The sequence below is a fragment of the Ambystoma mexicanum genome, chromosome 3q (assembly GCF_040938575.1).
Source record: "Ambystoma mexicanum isolate Mex_15411 chromosome 3q, UKY_AmexF1_1, whole genome shotgun sequence".
In the NCBI taxonomy this organism is placed as follows: Eukaryota; Metazoa; Chordata; class Amphibia; order Caudata; family Ambystomatidae; genus Ambystoma; species Ambystoma mexicanum.
In genome coordinates, this window is record NC_090926.1 from 993,882,578 (window position 1) to 993,904,576 (window position 21,999).

At 47.4% G+C, this 21,999-nt stretch overlaps 1 protein-coding gene and 1 long non-coding RNA gene across 2 annotated transcripts in view; one reads left to right on the top strand and one right to left on the bottom strand.

The window, feature by feature from the left end:
• LOC138583161 (uncharacterized) overlaps positions 1–6,761 on the bottom strand; it is a 72,635-nt gene extending 65,874 nt beyond the window's left edge. Inside the window, exons 1-2 of the long non-coding RNA XR_011305172.1 lie at positions 6,646–6,761; positions 2,455–2,600 (exon numbers count right to left, since the gene is read on the bottom strand). This is a non-coding gene — a long non-coding RNA (uncharacterized lncRNA). The remainder of the gene's footprint in view (positions 1–2,454; positions 2,601–6,645) is intronic.
• Positions 6,762–6,955: 194 nt separating this feature from the next.
• On the top strand, positions 6,956–11,306 carry ACTG1 (actin gamma 1). Its single transcript, XM_069655149.1, has 6 exons — positions 6,956–7,131; positions 8,486–8,621; positions 8,712–8,951; positions 9,229–9,667; positions 10,053–10,234; positions 10,525–11,306. Exons 2-6 carry the CDS (start codon positions 8,496–8,498, stop codon positions 10,666–10,668), a joined length of 1,131 nt encoding a protein of 376 aa, XP_069511250.1. The 5' UTR covers positions 6,956–7,131; positions 8,486–8,495; the 3' UTR covers positions 10,669–11,306.
• The last annotated feature ends 10,693 nt before the right edge of the window (positions 11,307–21,999 follow it).

Genomic DNA, 21,999 nt, shown 5'->3' on the forward strand with positions numbered 1-21,999 from the left:
TCAAGCAGTTTCCCCTGGAAGGGCTGATGGAAATAGAGCGTTAGTTGGCAGGGCAGGTAGGGTCTGCTGAAGGCTTTTTTTTATCAGTGGGCACAAGGGAGTGCTTAAGGGAGGACGGGAAAGATCCTGTGACAAAACAGCGATTGCAGAAATTGGCGACCAACAGAGCGAACCCTGTTTAGAAGAAATCTTCACAGAGCAGACACCTCTGGTAACTTCTTCAGGTGTGATAGGGGAGAAGGTGGAGAATGAGGAAGGAGAGGGGCCAAAGGAAGCAAGCGGGTGTGGGCTGGGAGGATGGTTAGTAAGGGTGTTCAGGATGTCCTGAGTTTTGGTGGTGTAGGTTTTGGCCAGTGCGTTGCATAGGGCCTGGGAAGCAGAAGGGGAGAAGACTGCTGAAGGGTTGGATAGTTCCCTGTAGATCTTGAAACGTTCAGCTGTGTTGTTGGATGCACCGGAAGCCTGTGCTTGTACGTGGGCTCTTATCTTTGCATGGATGGAGAGTCTGCCTTTGGAGCAGGCGGCAGGCCAGTTTGTCAGAGGATGAACCTGAGGTTTGCCACTTCTGTTCTGCCAACCTGCACTTTCGGTAACGGGCAGCAAGTTCAGAGTCGTACCAGGTGTCACGCTTAGAGGCAGGTTTCAGATGGATCCTCTTGACTAGGGCAAGAATGTCGAGAGTAGTGGTGATGGGCAGATGGAAGATGCTGAGAGCAGAGTCAGAGGTAGAATCGGAGGTAGTGGAGAGAGGGGGCATGAAGGTGTATGTTCGTGAACGTTTCATCAGGCGGATGTTTTTGAACAAGGTTGGCAGGGCTTTTTGGGGTATGGTCAGAGGGCCAAAGGAACAAAGGGACCCAGATGAGAGGAGAGAATGGTCTGACCAGGAAATAGGGGTGACTACTGGGGGGTGACTACTGAGAGAGAGGTCAGTGTATGAGGGCGTCAACAGTGTGTCCGGTTGAATGGGTTGGCCTAGAAGGGAGAATGGAGAGCAAAAGTGAGGTACAGAGGTCAATGAAGAGAGTGGATGCAGATCCTGGGGAATCCAGTTGTATTTTGATGTCACCCAGGAGGAGGTTGGAGGTGGATGAAAGTAAAGAACAGAAATCAGCCCATTCAGAGAGGAACAGGGTGGTGGCGCCTTAAGCCAGTAAAGGGTAGCAATGGTCAGGGTAGAGATGGGAGAGGTGGTCAGCTTGCAAATAAGGCTTTCAAAGGAAGAGTAGTGCTGAGTGGGTAAGATGGAAGCAGGAACCCACTCGGGAGAGATTAAGGCCACCCCCCACCAGTGCAGTGAGTTTGAGGCTTAACGATGATCTTGAAGCAGTCTGGGAGGAGGGAGTCAAAAGCAGTGACTGAGCTGGCATTGAACCATGTCTTGGTAAGAGCGAGAATGTCGAGGTCAATGTCTTCAAGAAGGAGGCAGATGTCAGCAGAGTGTTTGTTGGCTGAACGGTCATTAAGAGTCGCCAGGTGGAGGTGGTCTCTGCCTTTGAAGATTTTCTGAGGAAGGGTACAAGGGTGTAGTACGCCAGTCAGAGGAGGGACAGATAGAGTAGTAGGGGAGATTCAGGAGAAGGAAGGAAGTTAATGAGAGAAGGCAGGCTCTGGTCAAAGAGAAGAAGGTTGGGTTGAGGCCCCCGAATCAGGATAGTGCCTGTGTGATGGACATTAACGAAGCAACGTGAAGATGAGAAGCCGGTCAAGAGGACTTCTTACTTGGTGCCACCGTTAATGGTAGAAGATGTGGAAGGAGTGAGAGTAGATATGAGATGGGGTTCCATAGATCTGGAGAGGGGACAGAGAAGAGGATATCTGTGAAAACCTCTCTGGAGGAAGCACTGTCGTATGTGTCTGCGATGGGAAGTCCAGGGTTTAAACTCAAGATGTCTTTTTTGTGCTTTTTCCTACTGTACTTTGTGAGAGAGGGGGATAGGTGATAGTGTAGCAGTTAGAGAAGATGGGTGAGATGGAGAGCGCCATGGGGGCGTCAGAGGTTAGTAGAGGAATGAAAGAGGAATGGCTGCACAGCACAGTTCTAGCTAAACTCACCAGGCGGCCTACTAGAGGTAGTCACAGAGGCATAAATGCAATCCCGAAAGGAATAGAATTTCAAGAGACAAGAGGTGCACAGATGTAAAAAGTATACATGGCCTAAATTCGATTTTTAAAAAATGAGGCCCAAATGCAATGCAAGAGAGGTGCACAGATGTAAAAAGTATACATGGCCTAAATTCGATTTATAAAAAATGAGGCACAAATGCAATGCAAGAGAGGTGCACAAATGTAAAAACAACAAACACAGCTTGAATACGTTTTTAAAAAAACGAGGCACAAATGCAGTGAGAGGAAATGTAGATTAATAGAGGCGAGGAAGTCAGAACATATGCAGAGTAAAAGATTCAGACAAATTGGAGGAGGCAGCTTTGGAAGAGTTCAGCCATCACTCACTATTAGTAATGCAGGGAGCACAGGAGTCCAAGGATCAAGTCTGGAGGCCGAAGACATAGTTTGTGGAGGGGCCTGGACAGGCACAGTAAGGTCCTTTGGTGGATGGGCCGGCTTTCACCAGATGGCAAACGGGGAGCACCCCCAAGCTGGGTGGGTACAAGTTAACACATTATTTCCTTTCTGAGGTGACAACATTGAGCCACTTAAAATCAGACTCAAGGCTGGCAATTTCTCAGAATCTCCTAGACAGGATATTGTGGTGGATGGCATCAAACACTTATTAGTGCTAGAAAGACAAGGGCAAATGCACGTCTTTTCCCACACACATCATTAAATCATCAAATATGGATTTTAAAATGCCTGGTCTAAAGACAGTCAGTTAAGGAGCAGCATGTTGCTTTCAGTGTACTGGAAAGGCTGCTCATGTCTGATTTCCCCAAAGGTTTTGAAATCAGACTATAGCCTGCAGTGTCAGATGGGTCAAGTGAGGTCTACGTCAGCAGGGAGTCACTGCTGCAATTTATTTGACTTGAGTTACGCCTTGGGTTAGGGAGTGAGCATCAATGTAGTTCATGGCAGAATCTGGGTCAGGACAGGATATCAAGGTTTTTTAAAGATCTGTTGGCCATACTTATTTGGCCGTCGGCCAGTGTGGGAGAAAGTGGATGCATAGATACCAGCTACGGGCGATTGCTAGCGAGTAGTCATAGAAGTTAACTGAAAGGGGGATCTCTACAAGAAAAGGGGTAGAGAGGTTTTGGAAAGGGATATTGCTATAGATCTTAGTTACTTCTGACAAATGAAGATCTACCATATCAAATTTAGAGTGCCACCAGGGTTTTCTAGTTCGGCTGTTTTTAGTGAGTCAAAAAATCCCAGATTAAGTTCATTCTTATAGCTTTTGACGGCATAGCCTGCTGCCCCAAACTATTTTCTGGGTATGAATCAGGAGACTTTTTTGGGCTGGGGTCATTGTTTATCTGGCCTGTACGCTTGACTTGTGTACAGGACCACTATGTTCCAAGCACATCATGTCCTAAAATGATGCAGAAAGCCTCAGAGGGAATACAGACTTTATAAACTCTGGGGGTGACTACAATATAAACATTTTGTACCCATCTCTGAATGCCTCTGTCACACTTTTTTCACCTCTATTAATAACATGGACAGCAAACACTGACTATATCTGATTTGTATTTGTTTGTTGAGCATTTGTAATCCACCTATACATCAAACAAGTGTTTCCAGGTTCCCAAGGACAAAGGGGGTGCATGGGAGAAATAACAGTAATGGTCCTACTAGGCCTGTGGCATTTGGATCATGCAAGTGCAGTAAAAGGAAGTGCAGGGAGAGGGGAAGAGTGGGAAGCGAAAGTGGGGAGCAAGGGGCTTGGCGAGTCCTAATGAAGGCCCAGGAGGGCAAGTGCTCAAGCAGGGTTGCATGGGTAAGCTAGAAGGAGGGAAAATGGACCAGACCAAGTAGACTAGTCAGGGAAGGATGCCAGGGGTCAAGTGCTGGTAAAGGGGACACTGGTTGAAGGAGGGGCTGCCCCAGTAAGGCTCTCGAGTGATACAGGCCACCAGATAGACAGGTGGAATTAGCAGGCGAGGGGTAGGGGGAAGGAGAAAAGGAAGGTCTTGAGAAGCTTCCAGAATTTAAGGATATCCGTCTCAAGACGGAGAGGGGCAGGAAGGCCATTCCAGAGGGAGACTCCTGCCGAGGAAAGAGATCTACCCCCACTCTCTGCTTAGAGAAAAGTCTGGCTTACAGAAAGTTAGAGCTAGAAGACAGAGGAATTCTAGCAGGGAGGTATTTAGGGAGAGAGATTTGGATGTAGTGTGGTCCCAGTCCCCAAAACTCCATATGGATGATGCAGAGGGTCTTAAATGTGATCATTGTAGCCACCGGGAGCCAGTGAAAAGATTTTAGAGCTGGAGAGATGCGGCCCCTGGGCTTGAGGCCAAGGATAAGTCCTGCAGTCCTAATTCTGGATTAGTGGAAGAGAGCGGAGGAAGGAAAGTGTCAGGTTAAGGAAGAGGCTGTTGCAATAGTCAAGGCTAGAGAGAAGCATATCTGGACTTTCTAGGGGAAGGTGAGGAAAGGGAGAATGCCCTTTGAGGAGGTGAAGCTGAAAGTGAGATTTCTTGACAAGGTCAGCAATGTGAGGCGAGAAGGAGAGAGGGGAGTAAAGACAACACCCAGGTTTTTTGCTTCACAAGAAGGGGAGGGGGCCCAAGGAGGGCAGCCAGAGAGTAGAAGGGGAAGGAGTGTCCCAATGAGAAGGATCCCAGTCTTAATGGCATTAAGGCAAAGATTGTTAGAAGCACACCATGCCTAGCAGTCAAGACAGTCCGGAATGAGAGAAGAAGAGGAGGGAAGCTTAAAGGAGAGCGGAGTGTCATCACCATAGCATCGAAAATGAGGAAAGAAGGTGATCAGGTGGGTGAGAGGGCGAAGGTAAATTTTGAAAAGCCACGGCCAGAGGATAGAACCCTGAGGGATGCCAGAGGTGCAGAGTGAGATAGAGGAGAGGAAAGGGATGAGTTGAACTTGAGAGGGCATGTTCGAGAGGAAGGAGGTCAACCAATCCAGTGCCTGGTCAGGGATGTCTAGAGTATCACAAAGCTGATTTACGAGGGTGGAATGATTGACTGCGTCAAAAAAGTCAAGAGAATAGATCGAGGAGGATGAGAAGAAGGAGAATTGGAATCAAGGTTAGAGAACAGGCCGTCAGGTGTTCAGGAGAGCAGTCTCCATGCCTCTGGCTACTCTGAACCCAGACTGGTGGTTGTGGGGACAACCAACAGATTCAGTGTGATGGATTAGTTGGTAGATGACCAGCTTCTCTGGGAGTTTGCCCAGTAAAAGGGTAGTGGAGATAGGGCTAATTAGCCAGGTAGGTAGGGCCGCAGATGACTTTTTTAGGGGGGCGGTTGCACTAGGGAGTGCTTGAGGAGAAATGGAAAGTGCCAGTGGCAAAAGAATGGTTGCAGAACTCACCCAAGGAGGAGCGAGAGGGGACATTTTGTCCTTGATAGTTCTAGAGGAGCAGATAGCACCTGTTTGGACGAGACGTTCATAGAGCAAACTTTCTTGGTGACCTCATCCGGCACTATGGGTGTGAAAATTATGCTGGTAGACCAGTAAGATAATCAAAACACAAGCAGTAATGAGGATGTTTAGCAGGAAGGGTGGTGCTGGGGTGTTGCCCTGCTCAGCAAAAATTAAAGGACTGGGCAGCGCGGATACTAAATCCAATGGTAAAGCACAAATTGTTGCACCTGCTAAATCTCATGCCAGTAACCAGTTCTGCAGGCAGAACCGAAAGTGTTTGCTATGTCAACTTGTAGAGGACCAATCGCAGTACTGTGTCCAATTATGTTACGTCCAGTTATATCCAAACAGGGTCCTCCTTTGAGCGGGAAACACACCTGGTGTGATGTTGTCATTTCCAGTTTTGGGGGATATGTCTGAAGTACTACATTCAGTTCTGGAGCGCACCCCATCCCCCTTCTGCGTGCCACCACAAGTGATGATCGGCTGCCCAAAACAAATTAGCGATGGCAGCATATATTTGTTTTCAAAAGAAAGGATAATGAAGACAGTGAACAGTAGAAATGTTGGTGATAAAAAGAGGAAACCAGTTTTAAAAGCACTGGAACAGACTAGGAAGTGACACCAATTGCGCCAGGATAACGGTGCCAACCATGTTAAAAGTCCTACTACCTGTGTGCGAAGCACACTGCAATACCTCGAATAAGGAGCCCATCACACCGGCACCTGAGAACATGTACTGGTTTCCCCCGGTGGCTTCCCCATTGGGCGATAATGTCCTTCAATACCACATGCAAGACCCACAGGGTCGACTTCGATCAGAGATCTCTGCATTGAACCAAGTCAGCAAATACAACCCCAGCCAGAACCAGACTATGTATGATGTGCCTAATGAAATGTGTTGCACTTGCTTGAAAACACTAAAAGAGGGAAAACGCTGTTGACACAAATAGGACTTAAATTAGCGAACGCTGTTCCAGTGACACTGGGGCAGACGGAAATATCTTCAGAATGTTATGAAAAAACGAAAACGTTAGACTAAACTAGCATTCAAAACCGAAGACTGATCTTCAACCATACGATTTGCCAAGATATACTTTAAGCAGAACACTTAAAAAAACGATTATTGTACATCACCGATGATAAAAGGTTATGGTGATCTGGCTGCATAAGCCCACAAGAGCCTCAGCCCCGTTTGTGCGAGTACCGAGTACGTGCACCGGCTTCTCCGCAGCAATTCTGAACTGTGCAGTTTCCGGGGTGGACTCAGTGGAGGCAGGGCGCGCGACAAGCCATTGCGCTTGTGCTACCGGGACCAGTAGGCTCCTCCCCGTTCACGCCCCTTCCCGGCGACGCCACGCCCCGCTCCTCCCCTCGCCCTCAGCCCAGCCGGCTCGAGCCCACGTGCCCTGGCGCTGCGCGAACGAATGGCGGCCGCCGGTTTCTCAAAGATGCCCATGTATGGCGAAGTTCTGGGTGCGCGGGGCGTGGCCTGCGATACGCCCTTCGGTTTCACGTTAAAAAGGATAGCTGCGCCTCGCTGGAGTCTCACTCAGCCGCCGGCATCGGACTTAACAACGCCTGTCCTTCTTTCACAGCTATAGCCCTCGGGAACCCACTCAGGTGAGGCTGCGTCTCTAGCACTATCCATCGGGTATCTCGATAACTCTTCGGGTTTTTTTTTTAATTGACGGCTTTCATGCGGTGCATTTAGTCATTTGTGGGCTGTTAATTGGGCGTTTTAACTCTTAGTGCCGTTATGGATGCCAGTTCTGTGGGCCGTGGTAGCTTTGCTACTGGCGTCCTTGTTTCAGTAGTTAAAGGATGCTGGCTAAGGGACTGCAGGTGTGAGCCTCACTAAGGTATGGCCAGCGCTCCAAGTAAAGTTATCGTACCTTTTTGCTCTTGTTCTACCTTAGTTGCGAGTCCAGGTCAGTCAACGGTTTCTTGACGCCGAACGGTGGGCGTGGCCAGGCTGTTGGGCGTGGCCTGACGTTTGTTTAGCCTTATATGGGCAACGCTGGCTGCGATGGTGACGTCACTTAGCCGATGTCTTGATGGTGGGCTGCTTGGGGTACAGCCATCCTGCCCTCCCTCTGTCCCCCTTTTGCCCGTAGCCCCTGTTCAGCTTCCGGATGAAGGCCGGGGGGTTAGGAAAGAGGTTATGCTCCAGCCTGCTTTCCCCCCCCTATGTGTAATGGCGTGTGATGCCCTTTGGGTTGAAAGATGGGCGTCACCTGTAGAGAATCTTGCCTGAACTGGCTGGTCCCTAGGATGAAGCCGCAGGGCGGGCCCGAAACTCTGCATGTCTCCGTAAAGCAGCTGCGCCGGGATACGCTTTCCTTTGACTTGGTGCATTCCCTGGGGTGGAATTGAACACCCAGCCCTTGTGGTTTGCTGGGATGTCTTATGGTAAGGGCTGTCGCTTCTTAAGGACGCTCTTTGACTACTCCATACCCGAAGAGGGGTGATGGTGAATGGCATTGCCCTTGATATGTCCAGAGTCTGGACGCAAACGGGTTTGGGAGGAGTTCCAAATGTACCACTCATGACTTTTGGGTCTTTCCAGAGACGCGAGGCCGCCACTTAGGTGGGGATTGGGTCGTCACCACCCTCCTTCCGGGTCTTCAGTGCTTGCTTCAGGCAAAGGATGCGGTAATTCATTCAACTTTGCCTCTAAACAAGCGCTCTTCCGCATGATGCTCGGCCCTGATGAATTTGACTTGTTTACAGAGCAACGGCTGTATCCAGTGTAGGCTGCCTTGGTTACAGATGTGCGCCTATTGGATCGTGTTCCCAAGGGGGCGCCATGGTTGAATTCCATAGTCCCGGTCCTGTCTGCTCTGTGTAATTGATGGCACAGATGTGATGTCGGTCACTGGGGCCGAAATGGGGCTTCGTCTTAATTCATGCCATAGTTATTTATTTCATAAAATACTTGTTCTGCAGTAAGTAATGTGACAATTTCTCTTCACAGTTGAATCAAAATGGCAGAAGAAGAGATTGCAGCGCTCGTCATTGACAACGGTTCCGGCATGTGCAAAGCTGGTTTTGCTGGTGACGATGCCCCCCGTGCTGTGTTCCCATCCATTGTTGGACGCCCAAGGCATCAGGTAACGGCACTAAACTGCCTCAATGCGTTTAGCTGCAACTCGCAGGCGACCCTAATGTTTCGCTAACTGGAGCCCTCTGACTCTTTTTAGGGTGTCATGGTTGGTATGGGGCAGAAGGACAGCTACGTAGGGGATGAAGCACAGAGCAAGAGGGGTATTCTGACCCTGAAGTACCCTATTGAACACGGTATAGTTACAAATTGGGACGACATGGAGAAGATCTGGCATCACACCTTCTACAATGAGCTCCGAGTTGCTCCCGAAGAGCATCCAGTCCTTCTCACAGAAGCCCCTCTGAACCCCAAAGCCAACAGAGAAAAGATGACTCAGGTATTACTTGTGCAGCATCAGTCTATTCCTCCTTTTCACATCTTTAATTTTGACTTCGTTCTACAACTCTTTTCTTTGCTATTTTCAGGGTTCTGTACCTCTTCTGGCATTTCCCTCCTGATGTCTCAGGTTTCTTTATTTTCTGTACTTCTGCTTGCGTTTCTTTTCACCCAACCTTTGTTATGCATGGCTGCATGTCGGATCCAGTGTGGTATTTTTTTTAAAAAAAAAAGTTGCCTTGTTCTACAAAGTACTGAACCCAGCTTTTTCCTTTCAGATCATGTTTGAGACCTTCAACACACCAGCCATGTATGTTGCCATTCAAGCTGTGCTGTCCCTTTACGCCTCTGGTCGTACCACTGGTATTGTTATGGACTCTGGTGATGGAGTAACGCACACTGTGCCAATCTACGAAGGTTATGCACTCCCTCATGCAATCCTACGTCTTGACTTGGCTGGCAGAGACTTAACAGATTACCTAATGAAGATCTTGACCGAGAGGGGCTACAGCTTCACAACAACAGCAGAAAGGGAAATTGTGCGTGACATCAAAGAGAAGCTGTGTTATGTTGCTTTGGACTTCGAGCAGGAGATGGCCACTGCAGCATCTTCGTCCTCGCTGGAGAAAAGCTACGAGTTGCCTGATGGGCAAGTGATCACTATTGGCAACGAGAGGTTCCGGTGTCCAGAGGCACTTTTCCAGCCATCCTTCTTGGGTATGTGTTTTCTAAACCATGTGTGCATGCATATGAACATGTGAATATGTTGGGCTTTTCGGGGTGGTATGTACGTTCTTCAACGGCTAGCATCTTCCCTAGGTGTCAAATATTTGTTTTCTCTTCACATTGTGAACACGCTGCAGTTGGGTGGCGGTATGGGAGGGGGGCTGTGAGGGGCTATAGTAGGTTTTAACTGCCTAGTGGGTAGTTGGCTGCTAAAATAATGAGTACTAGTTCTAGCTGTATTACAGAGGGCCAGCTACTTTCTCACCAAGTGTCCAATATCACTAGTCTGGCGAGTGCAAAATGTGCAGCCTGTATTCTGCAGATTGCAAGTTCAGTTCCATGCAGCATGTGTATTAAACTGTTATCTCGCCGGCAGGTATGGAATCGTGTGGCATCCACGAGACCACATTCAACTCAATCATGAAGTGTGATGTTGACATTCGAAAAGATCTTTATGCCAACACAGTATTGTCTGGTGGGACCACCATGTACCCAGGGATTGCTGACAGAATGCAGAAGGAGATCACTGCACTGGCACCCAGCACAATGAAGATAAAGGTAGGCTTGTAAACTTGGGCTGTCATTGTTTTTGCGTTTAACTAATTTTATGCGTCTGTATTGGTCAACTGTGGGGCTGATGCAGTTTTACAGGCTTTTTTGGCCACAGCATAGCCTGGCCTTTATTTCCGCTTGTGTACTGGGCAAACCATTTAGAGTGCCTGCACAAATGCAGGTTAGCACACTACAATATTTTGTTTTCTCTTCTCTTGGTTGTGGTTCGGTGTGGGATAGGTTGGCTTATTTTCTAAGTGCAATTACTGAACCATAGTTCTTGTTTTTTCCTTCAGATTATTGCACCACCTGAACGTAAATATTCTGTCTGGATTGGTGGCTCCATCTTGGCTTCCTTATCCACCTTCCAGCAGATGTGGATCAGCAAACAGGAATATGACGAGTCTGGCCCCTCCATTGTCCATCGCAAATGCTTCTAAATCTCAATGGACTGGCAGCAGATGCGTAGCATTTGCTGCATATGTGATTCATGAGTATTAATTTGCTTAGGCAAATATGTACACCTCGTGCTAGCCCCTGCAACTGGAGTGAACTTGTCTTTGGGCTATGGGGCATATAGGCACTGAACACTTGTCAATTTGACCACTTGTCTGTCTCCCTTAATGTCTTGAACCCTGTACATTTCTCTGATCTAATCTGGTATAGGCGATGAAGGTCTTGTAGAGGAGAAGCACTTCTGTGAAAGGCTGCTCTTCTCGTGGTGTACAGCTGGGGACGAGTTGGGACTAGGGAACTGTATGGGGTAATGACGTGCGACGGCCTCTCCCAAGTGCTCATATTCCAGGGGCTGGTTGGAGTTCATGAAGGATATGTCACTCCTGTTTTGCCACCACTTTCTAGTTCGATTTTGGGGAAACCTTCCATCTTAATCCTTGTGCAACATGGTTTCCCTCCCTTCTAAACATCGGGAAGAGTTGCAAACCCTGTTACACCTGTTAATTTATGTACATTTCTTTTGTATGTTGCCTTAATGTCCTTACATGACTATAGAAAACAAATTTGTATGTTATCCTAACTTGTGTAGGGAAACAAAATAAAAGCGCTGCAGTAAAATTCATTGCGTGCAGTGATACTTAAGGCTGCTTCAGATCACGTAAGAACACCTGCATTTTGTTTGCTTCAATTGGCAAAATAACGCCAGGTGCCTATTTATTTGTAAGGGGATGCATATTTGTGGGTCTAGGAGTTGCATGCTACAGAGACGCCTTCCATGACAGATGGTATGTGGGGATTTGAAGGAACAATTGTGAAGATTACCTTTTAGTGGTGCTTTAGCAGCATCTTGTGAGTCTGGTCTTTCTCCCTTTTGGGTGCAAAAATCCCCTTCATGGCGTTTGACTTGATGTGCCCAAGGTGTCCGCACTTTTATCTGGCAAATCTCCTGTATCCAGCTTGTAATGTAGCCCATTTTAGCATATTTTTGACTAGTCCATCTTTAGTAAATCCACCATCTTTCCTGGAAATATGATTAACTTTCCTAGTGTTCTTTCGGGGGGGGGGGTGTCTTCGTATGTCCTGTCCTGAAGCAGTTCTTGACTATCTGTTCTCGTGTTATACATGTGTTCCAAGTAATGATGGGAGTTTCATTCGTTTCCCCTGCTACTGTTATGGTCTTGGTATATGAGCAGCACGATGGTGTAAATCTAGTTGATACCAGGAATGTTCAAGGGTGTACTATGGTGCTTCTTTGCTTCAGCCCTATACTGAATTTCATGTTTTTACCGGCAGTTTTGAAGTTCGGTTAATTTTATATACAATGCATTGCCTCCCTTAATGTCCCTCCCATCAGTGGGTCTGTTCTGCACCTAATATTGCATCCTCTGTGGCAGCAGAATCTGCATATATGTAAGCGATCACAGACATGCTTTATTGTGGGTGTTGGCTATAGGACCAGCATTGTGCCATGATGGGCTTCCTGGATGTGCCGAAAACCAGCATTATTTGTTGCTGCACCATAGTGAGGGTGTATTTATATAGATCCTGTAACTGCCCAGGTATGACATTGGGCATAATACCCAAGCTTGAAAGGATTGGTTATAACATCACCTGCCATACAGATGAGCGTATTGGCTACTTTACTATTTCGGGGTGTACTTTTTTGCATCTGCAGAAAAAGGGGCGATTCATATTGCCTTAAACAGATTGTCTGCCCAGTCTTGACACATGTTTAGAATAGTTGCTCCATGGACAAGCTGGTATTGATCTGAACAGCAACTTGATTGCGAGAGATGCAGCTTATTTGCATGAATTGGTAGGTGGATTATGAATATTGCAGTGCAGGGGTTTCTGATGGGTAAGAACTGCCACATAATCTTTTACTTTAACATGAAACGATTCCTGTTCTGTGATTTTTAAAATTGCTCTACTGGTGTCCAAACGCATCCCTATACACCTTCCCAACACTCAGTGTCGGTCACCTTTTGACATATGGCGCCTGGTACATGGCAATGGGCCTCATTACGAGATTGGGGGCAGCCATGGCGCTGGCTGCCTCCAAACTCGTTCAGACTCCGCCTTGGTGGTGAGTGGAGCAATTACCAGTCCATTCCAAGGTTGGCGGGACCAGTAATTCCCCATTCACCAGGGCCCTATGGGGGCTCAAATGGGAATGGGTAATGCGCTAATAACGGTACAGCAATTTGTGGTACCGTTAGCTCTAGAGTCACTTTGCGGGTCCTGTCCTTAACGCCTGGAAAAAACCAGGCATTAAGGAAGTTCCCACAAAGGGAACTCGTAGTAGGGTGGTAATCCCTTACCACCCACCTCATAATGAGGCCCAATGAGTCTAGACTCGGGCCAAAAGTACCTCCCAGCTCCTGGCAACGTAATATGCACCGTGCACCCGATTATAGCATGAATCCTGACCATCTGATACTATCCGACTGCCTTCCAAGAGTATATAGATTGGTTCCACAGCAAATTATTGCACGATTGCCCTGACCGGTAAAGCAGGTCATGCTGATAACATTGGCCTGCTGATGGTACTCAGTTGATGGTTTGTAGGTGACTAGGTGGGTCTAGGAAGTCGGTATCCATTCCATGGTAACATAGCGTCCTTTTACTCTGGATGTGTGATTATCTTAATCTGGATTCTTGCCTCTTTTCCGAAGCAGTTTGAGTATGCATCTGATTAACATGAACCAGTCTTGATTTCAGTTCGCCTCTAAAATGTCGTGCCACAAAATAATGCAATTGCTGTTTGAAACTAGGTAATTGTGGTACTGAAACCGGTATTGCATTTTGCTGATGGCTGACCACATAGTTTTGGAACTGGGCTTGCGCTTTAAAACCACTTTGTCACCTAACCATTTTTGCCTGAAGAAAGTGGGGCCTCTTCGCAGTGGCATCAATTTATTGGGACAAACTGGGAGGCACATTGTACTATTTTTATACCAAGGCTGCTTCTGTTCACTTGTTGCAAGAACCTCAAACATTTGGGAAGCGTTTGCAGCGTCTGATCAGCGTCTCTAACGCCCCTTCCGATGAGTCATTTTAGCTGCAGCTCTTAAGTTGTACATTTGGTACCCTTCCAGCTCCATGACGGATCAACAGTTTTCCTTAGTGCCCAGAAGCAAACTAGGTATATACGTAACCAGGGGAGCCGACTTATGAATTTCCCGGGGGGTGGGGGGGCACATACAGGAAGTGACATCACTAGCAGTTATATGACCGAAAATGTGCCTATGGTCGCCAACTTGGTGCAACGGCGCGCAGGGATGAAAGTAGTATGGTTTGTGCATGAAGGCCCGTTGCTGGAGTGAAGCACTACAATTAAACGTTTTTAAATAGATATGGGTTATTCAAGTACTGGTTGTCCGCAGTGGTAACTGAGGCAGTTGATGTCTTCAGGGAGGATATCTTCAGTGCTCTGGAATTGTGGAGGGTTCTGAGAGCTCAAGGAGAACCAGAATACTAGGATGGCCAGGGATTTTTGCATTGTCCATCACCTTGATGGTGGCTTCTGTGCTGCAGCTGGGCCTGTAGACAGATTGGTTGACTGAAGGTGGTTGTTTGCTTTGTATTGGACTTGCATGCCTGGAGCAGATGGGTGATGGGGCATCAGTTTCCCGGTCATCTGGGCCCAGTTTCTTGAGGATTCGCCCAGTACTTGGGGTTTGGGAGGGGAGTGCATTGACAGCAGTGCTTCAGTGGGCTTTGAGTACAGAGGCAGGTAGGATTTCATCTGCATCCGAGTTGACCTTGGCGGATGCCCGCATGACGGTGAGGCCTTCAATAGTAAGTCTCTAAAGTTGCCCAGGTAGTTGTGGTTTTGTACGATCTGTTGTGCCGTTGGTGTCTGCCATTTTATTTGTAGCATATCAACAGTTGTGGAGGGAAAGCCCGGAGAGGGGGCATGTTGGTTTGAGAGGGGTAATGTTGCTATAAGAGGTGGATTTTGAGATCATTTCTTTAGAAGTTGCAGGGAAGTTCATCTCGCAGGTAGGAGGGGCGTCATTGGTGCATTATCAAGAATTAAAATGTAACCGCATCAGCGGGTGATGGCCTATGATTTCGAACTCTATTCTGTCATTAACTGAGAACCAGTGGGGTGGACTTACTGGCCTATGTGATTGTACTTGCCAGTGTCTAGTGCCATTTTGTATTGTAGCTTGTACTTGTTTTTCCAGAGGTGCTGCATGTAGTGAGTTGCAGTAATCCAGTTTAGGTCCGTGAGACCACAGGTGGATAGGAAGGGTTTACTTGCGTAAATGAGGCAATGCTGGGGCAGGTACACACCCAGAGTTGACCTGTCAGTTGATGTGAAGACTTTGTATGCCTGGATTCATTTTTTTTTTCCTCTGCTCTCCAAAGGGAGGCTGTGTGCGTCCATACATGATTGGCTAGCTTAGTCCTGGAATGGCCACCATGAGGGGATGAGAATTTGTATGTCTGCATAATTTGTGTAACAAACAATGGTTTTGTATACACATGAGCGTGGGGAAAGACACAGGAGCCTTGGGGTACACTGTGGGAAGTAGGCGTGGGTCTCGCGACAGCATCCCTAACAAAGACTAAGGATTTATCGGCTAGGAAAGGGGCAACCCATAGTTGGCTGCGCGAGGAGGCAGTGTGCTGAGGACATGGGGATTGGGGGGGAAGAGGGCGTGTTTTCAGGACGAATGGCACCATTATGGTTTTTAGCAGCAGGGGAAATCGGGATGCGTTCAGGGTAGACGTGACGGTCAGTGACGTGGGGCTGGGACCTGGCAAAAGTGGGGCTGAGCAGGGGCTCCCTGGTCACGTCGTACCATGGCGGGACACGTCCTGCTACAGTAGATGGGCCTGCCATAAGCCTGTCCAGCTGAAGTACTAGCCAGACACAGCATTGCAGTCACTAACTTCCTGTGGTGACCCCTTGCGTGAGGTATTTACTGCTTTTCCCACCCATGCCACTCGGGCATTTTTAACCCTTGCAAACCTGGGGTGTCTGTGACCTTTCTAGATTTATGAAGGATGGATTTATTCAAGCCATCTTTTAGAAAGCGTTGCCCACTGACAAGAAGGAAGGGTTGTGTGCCACCCGTTGCCAGGCTGGATATATCTCATGTTACGAGCCTTGAGGCCTTTGTTTTTTTTCTGCCTGTGAGGCAGTCTTGGGTGCCGTTGTGCCAGGTGTTCTTTCACGATGGTAAGTGGCATGATTGGGGTCTCTAGTTCATAGAAGATGGAGAACAATTCATGAGAATGCCATGGAGGTGTCGATTGTAGTGGAGGGACATTGGAGAGGTGGGCAGCCTCTGCAACTTGAGCGGCATGAAGACTAGAGGTGAACCATGAGTTCAGTGTAGTCTCATTTTCTGAGATTTGAGGAAGGGCATTAGATGGTGTCTTAGCATGGCATTGGTGTACTACCTAGATGTGTGTGTGTGTGTGTGATGGGGTGGCTGAGGTTGGATGATCCTGTTGATGGTGGATGGATCGGTGGGATAATGCAGTACTTTGTGATGAAAATGACTGCTCTTGTTGTTGGCCATAGATATGGTTTTGTGGCAGCAGTTGACTAAGGTAGTGGTGATCAGTTGGTGTGTAGCCACAAGTTCCTTGAGATGGGCATGGTAGGATGCGTGAAGGGACTTTCCCAAAGCCTTATTTGTTTTCTGATGGTTGGTTTGAAGTAGTCTGACGTAGTTGAATGTTTGTGCTGGAGGGTGCATTTTCAGTGGTGCATGGCAGTTAATGTCTGTGGGGGCTAGCGCGTTGCAGTCCTGGTTTGTCAGGTAGATCGGCCCAAGTCAGGGAGTTTGGGGAGGTATTCTGGGAGAACCTCCACAGGGCAGCTGTTATGATCTGAAGGCATATGGTATGACCAGTCAAGCAGGATTGCAGAACTGAGGAGATATTACCTTTCCCTACTTTGTGAGTAGGCAGTGGAAGTCTTCCTTAATTGGCTTTGTTGCTAGAGATGTTGAATTGACTAAGATATTGTGGGTGTGGTGTTTCGGTGAAGGTGTTTGGTTGTGTGGAAAGTGGCAGCAAACGTGATGGGATGTGTGCCTGGCCATGATGCCGTTGGATTAATGGCAAGGAGGGTTGTGTTGTAGAATTATTGTACAGATTTTGACATCTAGGTGAATGTCATTTAGGCCTCTGTATTGAAGATGGCATCGTGGTGATATGTCTGCTGCATGGTTGATTTCTTAGACATTTGTGATCACTTTTTGTGTAGTGGTGGATGATTATTGGGTCTATAATGAAGCAGGTGATGCTGCGATACAGTTCTCAATGTTATGTGGTGGGATGGCTTTTGGGAATGAGGGGTGAAACCTATTTAAAGGAGCATCTGCTGTTGGGACAGGTTCCAACCATTCCTCACACTGGTCATATGTAAAGTCTTTCTAACAGCTCACCAATTGCTCCACTCGGCATCCCCTCCTGATTCTATCCCAGCTCTTTACTTGTGCACCCACATCTGTTGCTTTGGTGATGGGAGAATTTTTAAACTGCACACAGGCGTGCTAGCTAAATTACATTTTGGGGATAACCTGGTTCCCCTATGTTCCCATGCACCAGCACAATGATCAGGGCCATCTTGGATAGACCTAGACTACGAATATAAAATTCGTTTGATTTCATCCAGTATATACACTGCACACATTTACATAAACATAAGAGTAAAATGCTAAACATTACATGTATTCCTTATTGTATATTCATGGTTGTTTGTCCACAACTGTAACCCTTCCTACTGGACAAATTCACTTGATCTAATATGACTTATGCCGTGTATGTGCATTACAAATGTCACCCATGGCCTAGAGTGCTGTAATCGGGAGCGCTCACTACTTAGTCCCATGTGTGAGCTCTGGTGCCCGAATACAAGCCAAATTAGTTTTTGCCATATTAAATATGTGAAACCTATTTAATGCCGTAAATGGCAAAGCATGCTTTCTCAGTCTTTTGCACAACTGTCCCATAGAGCATACATCTTCATGGGTGCAAGGAGAAGGTACCTCTTTGCACACTGGTAGTAGCATACAAGCAACACACTTCATGTAATGGCAAACCTCACATTTGTTGCTATACAGACCACCAACATACGATGCAACCTTAGTTGATGCTTTCACTGAAGCCACCACCAACCTAGCCATCAAGCAGGAACGCCTGAGGTTTGACGAAGAAATGTCTAACTCTCAAAAATGACTAGCAAAACAAAATGTAACTATGTTTACTAGTCAAAGGAGAAGCCTACACAGCAGGACATACGCTAGACTCAAATCTTTGCCACAACCACACTACTACAGATCATCTGGAGTGACCACCTCATCATCCCCTTTGTAGTCATGCTGCCCACGACAAACAATTTGACAAACTGAGGACAGTCAGCAACTTAGCAGAACTAGAAATCAACTAACCACCTAAGCCCTTGGATGACGTAGACCTCGCTAGAATTACATCATTAATCAATCTCGAACAATCTACAAGATCTCCAACGAAAAACCTTAACCCATTGTGCAAAAGAGCGACAGCAAAATTTGCCATGAAAAGAAACTGGCAGCTTTAACTAGAATGGAGGGAAAACTATCAGACCAGAGATTAGTGACAATTCCACTCATACAAAAAGGAAATCATGCAGCCACAAACAATCGCCAACACCCAAAAACTGTTTAAACTAAATGTGAAACCCCCCCTGGATGAAACTATGCAATGACTGTGCAGACCACTTCAAAAACAAAATTGGCATCACCGTTCAACAGATCATACTAAACAGACAAGCAATCCCAACATGCAAGCCACCCGAGGATCGTCGGAACAAACTATAAAGCTTTCCCCAAATGTCAGCGGAGACATTTGTCAAGCTGGTAAGCAGTAGCTGCAAAACAGGCTCCACATTAATCCATTCCCCCCAGACATACACATGTCCGTCCTCCCGCAAGGAACACCCCCGAATACCTTTTCAACCAATTACTAACAGGGGAAGTACTGCAATCATATAAATCTACATACATGAAACCGCTCCTCAAGAACACAGCAGGAAATGTGGAGGACTTCAACTACACAACTATCATCCCCTACCCAGCGAAAATACTTGCAACATAAGTCTATAGAATAACACGATAATTCATAGAACACCAACTGTTGGACCAAGCACAAGAAGACTTCAGACCGATGAGAGGAACGCAAACTGCCCTGCTTGCAATCTGGGATGATCTAAAGGATAATGCTGACAGACAAAAGCTTATCGCTAATCATTTTGGATCTCTTCGCAGCATTTGACAGTCAACCACAAAATCCTCATTGAGAGATTGGAAGAAATAAGAATCACTGACCTAGTCCTATGGATGAAATCCTTAACAAAAAGATTGCCTACAAGAACTCTACAGCTGGATGAACACTAACTGCCTCAAATTCAACCCGAACAATAGGGAGGATCCTATCCAAAAGCAAGAAAAACTCACTACATCCCATGGCCGACTGAACTGGGAACAGCACGACTCCTTCAATGATGGTAAAGAACCTGGGAGTCAATGGACGGCAAACTAACACTTCATCTGCAAGTAAATGCTATAATCAAGAAATGTTTCTTCCTCCACGCAGTAAAAAAGGTTGTCCTACCTTCCCTCTTTCACACTCAACATCATTGCACTCCTGTTGAGAGTAGACTACGCTAACAGCCTATACCTAGGAATGCCAGAACAATTATTTTAAAAACGTCAGCGTATCCAAAACACTCTGGCCGGACTTCTGCTCAACCTACAGCAAGAAAACACATTACCACAGTGCTGAAACTGCATAATACACAGAACCATCAATGGCCAAGGAGCATATTGTGCAACAACATTTTGCTTAGAACCAAAACCATTCAATAAAAATTCAGAGGGTCATCCTTCTCTCACCTGGCAGCAATAACCTAGAAACAACCTATCGAAAAAATATATGCAACACAAAGGGTCATCTGGAATTCAGAGAACTACTCAAAACCTGGCCCTTTGCCCTAGAAACAGGAGGAAACGATTAGAAAGCATAGCCCTAATGCAAAACAATGATCGCAGGGAGGAACCCATGGTTAATAGTCCCTTCCCGGACGGCTGGAGGGATGTCCGTCCACCGTTGTCCACATACTGCTAATTCACAGAGGAAATCTAGGTAGGTAAGAGCCCCACATGGGATGGACAGGGAGGGACCAGAATCCCCTTATCCAAGCATCCCCTGGGTAGGGGCATGCTGGCAGGGCAGGAACACATACCACTAGAGTAAGAAGAAATTGCCACTCAACGGGCCCAAACGCACAGAATAATCAGATGTTGAGCACAAACGCCAAGACAAAGAGGTAAAGAAAACCTCCAAGCCCAATTCTCAACTTTCTGCATACACTTCTGATAGACGGTCACACAACCACTTCTCTGCACAGCAATCTGCACGCATTTCACCGCATTGCAACAAATAACATGGCACAACAGCACATTGGGAATTCTTACAGACCCAACAACTGCACTTGAACTCTGCAAACAGTGAAAACCAAACTGAAGCTGCCAACAGGACATCACACTTCCTATTCCCACTACACCCTATTACCCTCCCCTCCGTCTTTCTTCACACTTAGTTTCAGATCTACCTGAGCGCGTGGGGACCACTTCGGTGGTGACGGTGCATGGTATAAATACCTAACGTTCTCATATTGCTTGGCCAACTCGTGTGTCTTTTATCTGTGAAATAATTTCAAACCGATTCCTTATCACAATCGTTGGTTCTATGTAGTGAATTACTAGTGCTGCATACACTATAGAGTGCTGTTGCTTACCATAAAACAAATTTCTCTGTGAGCCACTCTGCATTAGTCTTCATGGACCTGAACTACCTTGTTCTGAAAATGCGATGGAGTGCATTAGTGCCACAAGGTGTGTTCTTCAGGTACACAGATTTGTCCCAAAAGACTTCAATACCTTATAATGTAAGACAACCTGCTCACTGACTCCCAATGCTGTTCAGCTACAATGTTAAGGACTGTATCACTAACATCACACATATGAGTAACGCTCCTTACTCAATTGTTCTGTGCTGGGACCTGTGAATCGGCCTCAAACGTGCTGCCCCCGAGTGCCAGAATGGGCAACATGTGCGAATAGCTTGTTTTAGTTGGATCATACGGCCGACATCTTGCAATCTGAATGAGAGGCTATTCTTCAACACAGAATTTCTTTCATTAGCCAATACTTAATGTGAATATTTTTGTGGCACTACATCCAATGGGATATTTTGCTACTCTCAAAGCATTTAGAATTAGTCACTTAGATGCGTACATGTGTAGGCAATATAAACCATTACGAGTCAAAGCATAATGCATTACATTACTAAATTTCATGGTATCTAGTCTAGCAATCGAAATTAAGTTTCCTTGAATTAAAATTCAATTAAAATTCTTCCATCTAAATGCATATTCATTGAATGAATTTCGATGGATGGGCTAAGGAAAGAGTGGGTTATTGGGAGCTGTCCAGTGCTGAAGATTTCAGCACTGGACAAAGGTTACATTTCTAAAGTGGGGTTTGGAAAGGGGGGTTTTGGGGGGGTGGAAACCCCTGGGGGTTGGGGGGGGTGCCCTCCAATAAACACCCCAAGTTACAGGGAGGCCAAGCACCGCAAGTCCGCTGGCACCGGGAGCGCCGAACGGTCGGGCTCTACGGGTGCCAGGCAGGGCGCACCCTCCCCGGCACCATCAACCACGAGCCAACGCTCTGGGTCGGGTAAGAGGAAGGCCGAGCACCCGGCGAAGCTCCTGGAGAGGCCTCGGTCGAGCTCTAAGGCGGAGGGGGAGCGAGGCAGTGTTCCCCCCCCCCCCCCCCCAAGGAGAAGGCGGTGAGCGCACCTAAGGTGGTGAAAGCCTTAATCCATCCGGCCAAGGCCTCTATCGAGACAGTCGCGGGGGCCCTGGCTCAGCCTGTGGAAGCTACACCAGTGGTGGCGACCTCGGGGCTCCGAGTCTCCCTGCCACCGCGGAGGGAGTCCTCTTTTATGCCCATCGACAGGACCCCCGTGAAACCTCTGACGGAGAAGAAAAAGGGGGGCAGGAGGTCATCGTGGATTCGGCCTCAACCTCTGAGGAAGAACTGATCGAGGTCTTAAGCCACGGCGTTGGCGTGGAAGAAGACCAGCCCGTCGGGAGGGATCCCGACGCAGGAGACGATGACATCGTCGAGGGTACCGACGGGGCCCCTCACCGCCCGTTGGACTCCCCTCTGCCAGCGCCACAAGACGAGACTGCCGTTACCAGTGGAGGAACCACTCCCGTCGGGGGACCCGGAACCAGGCCC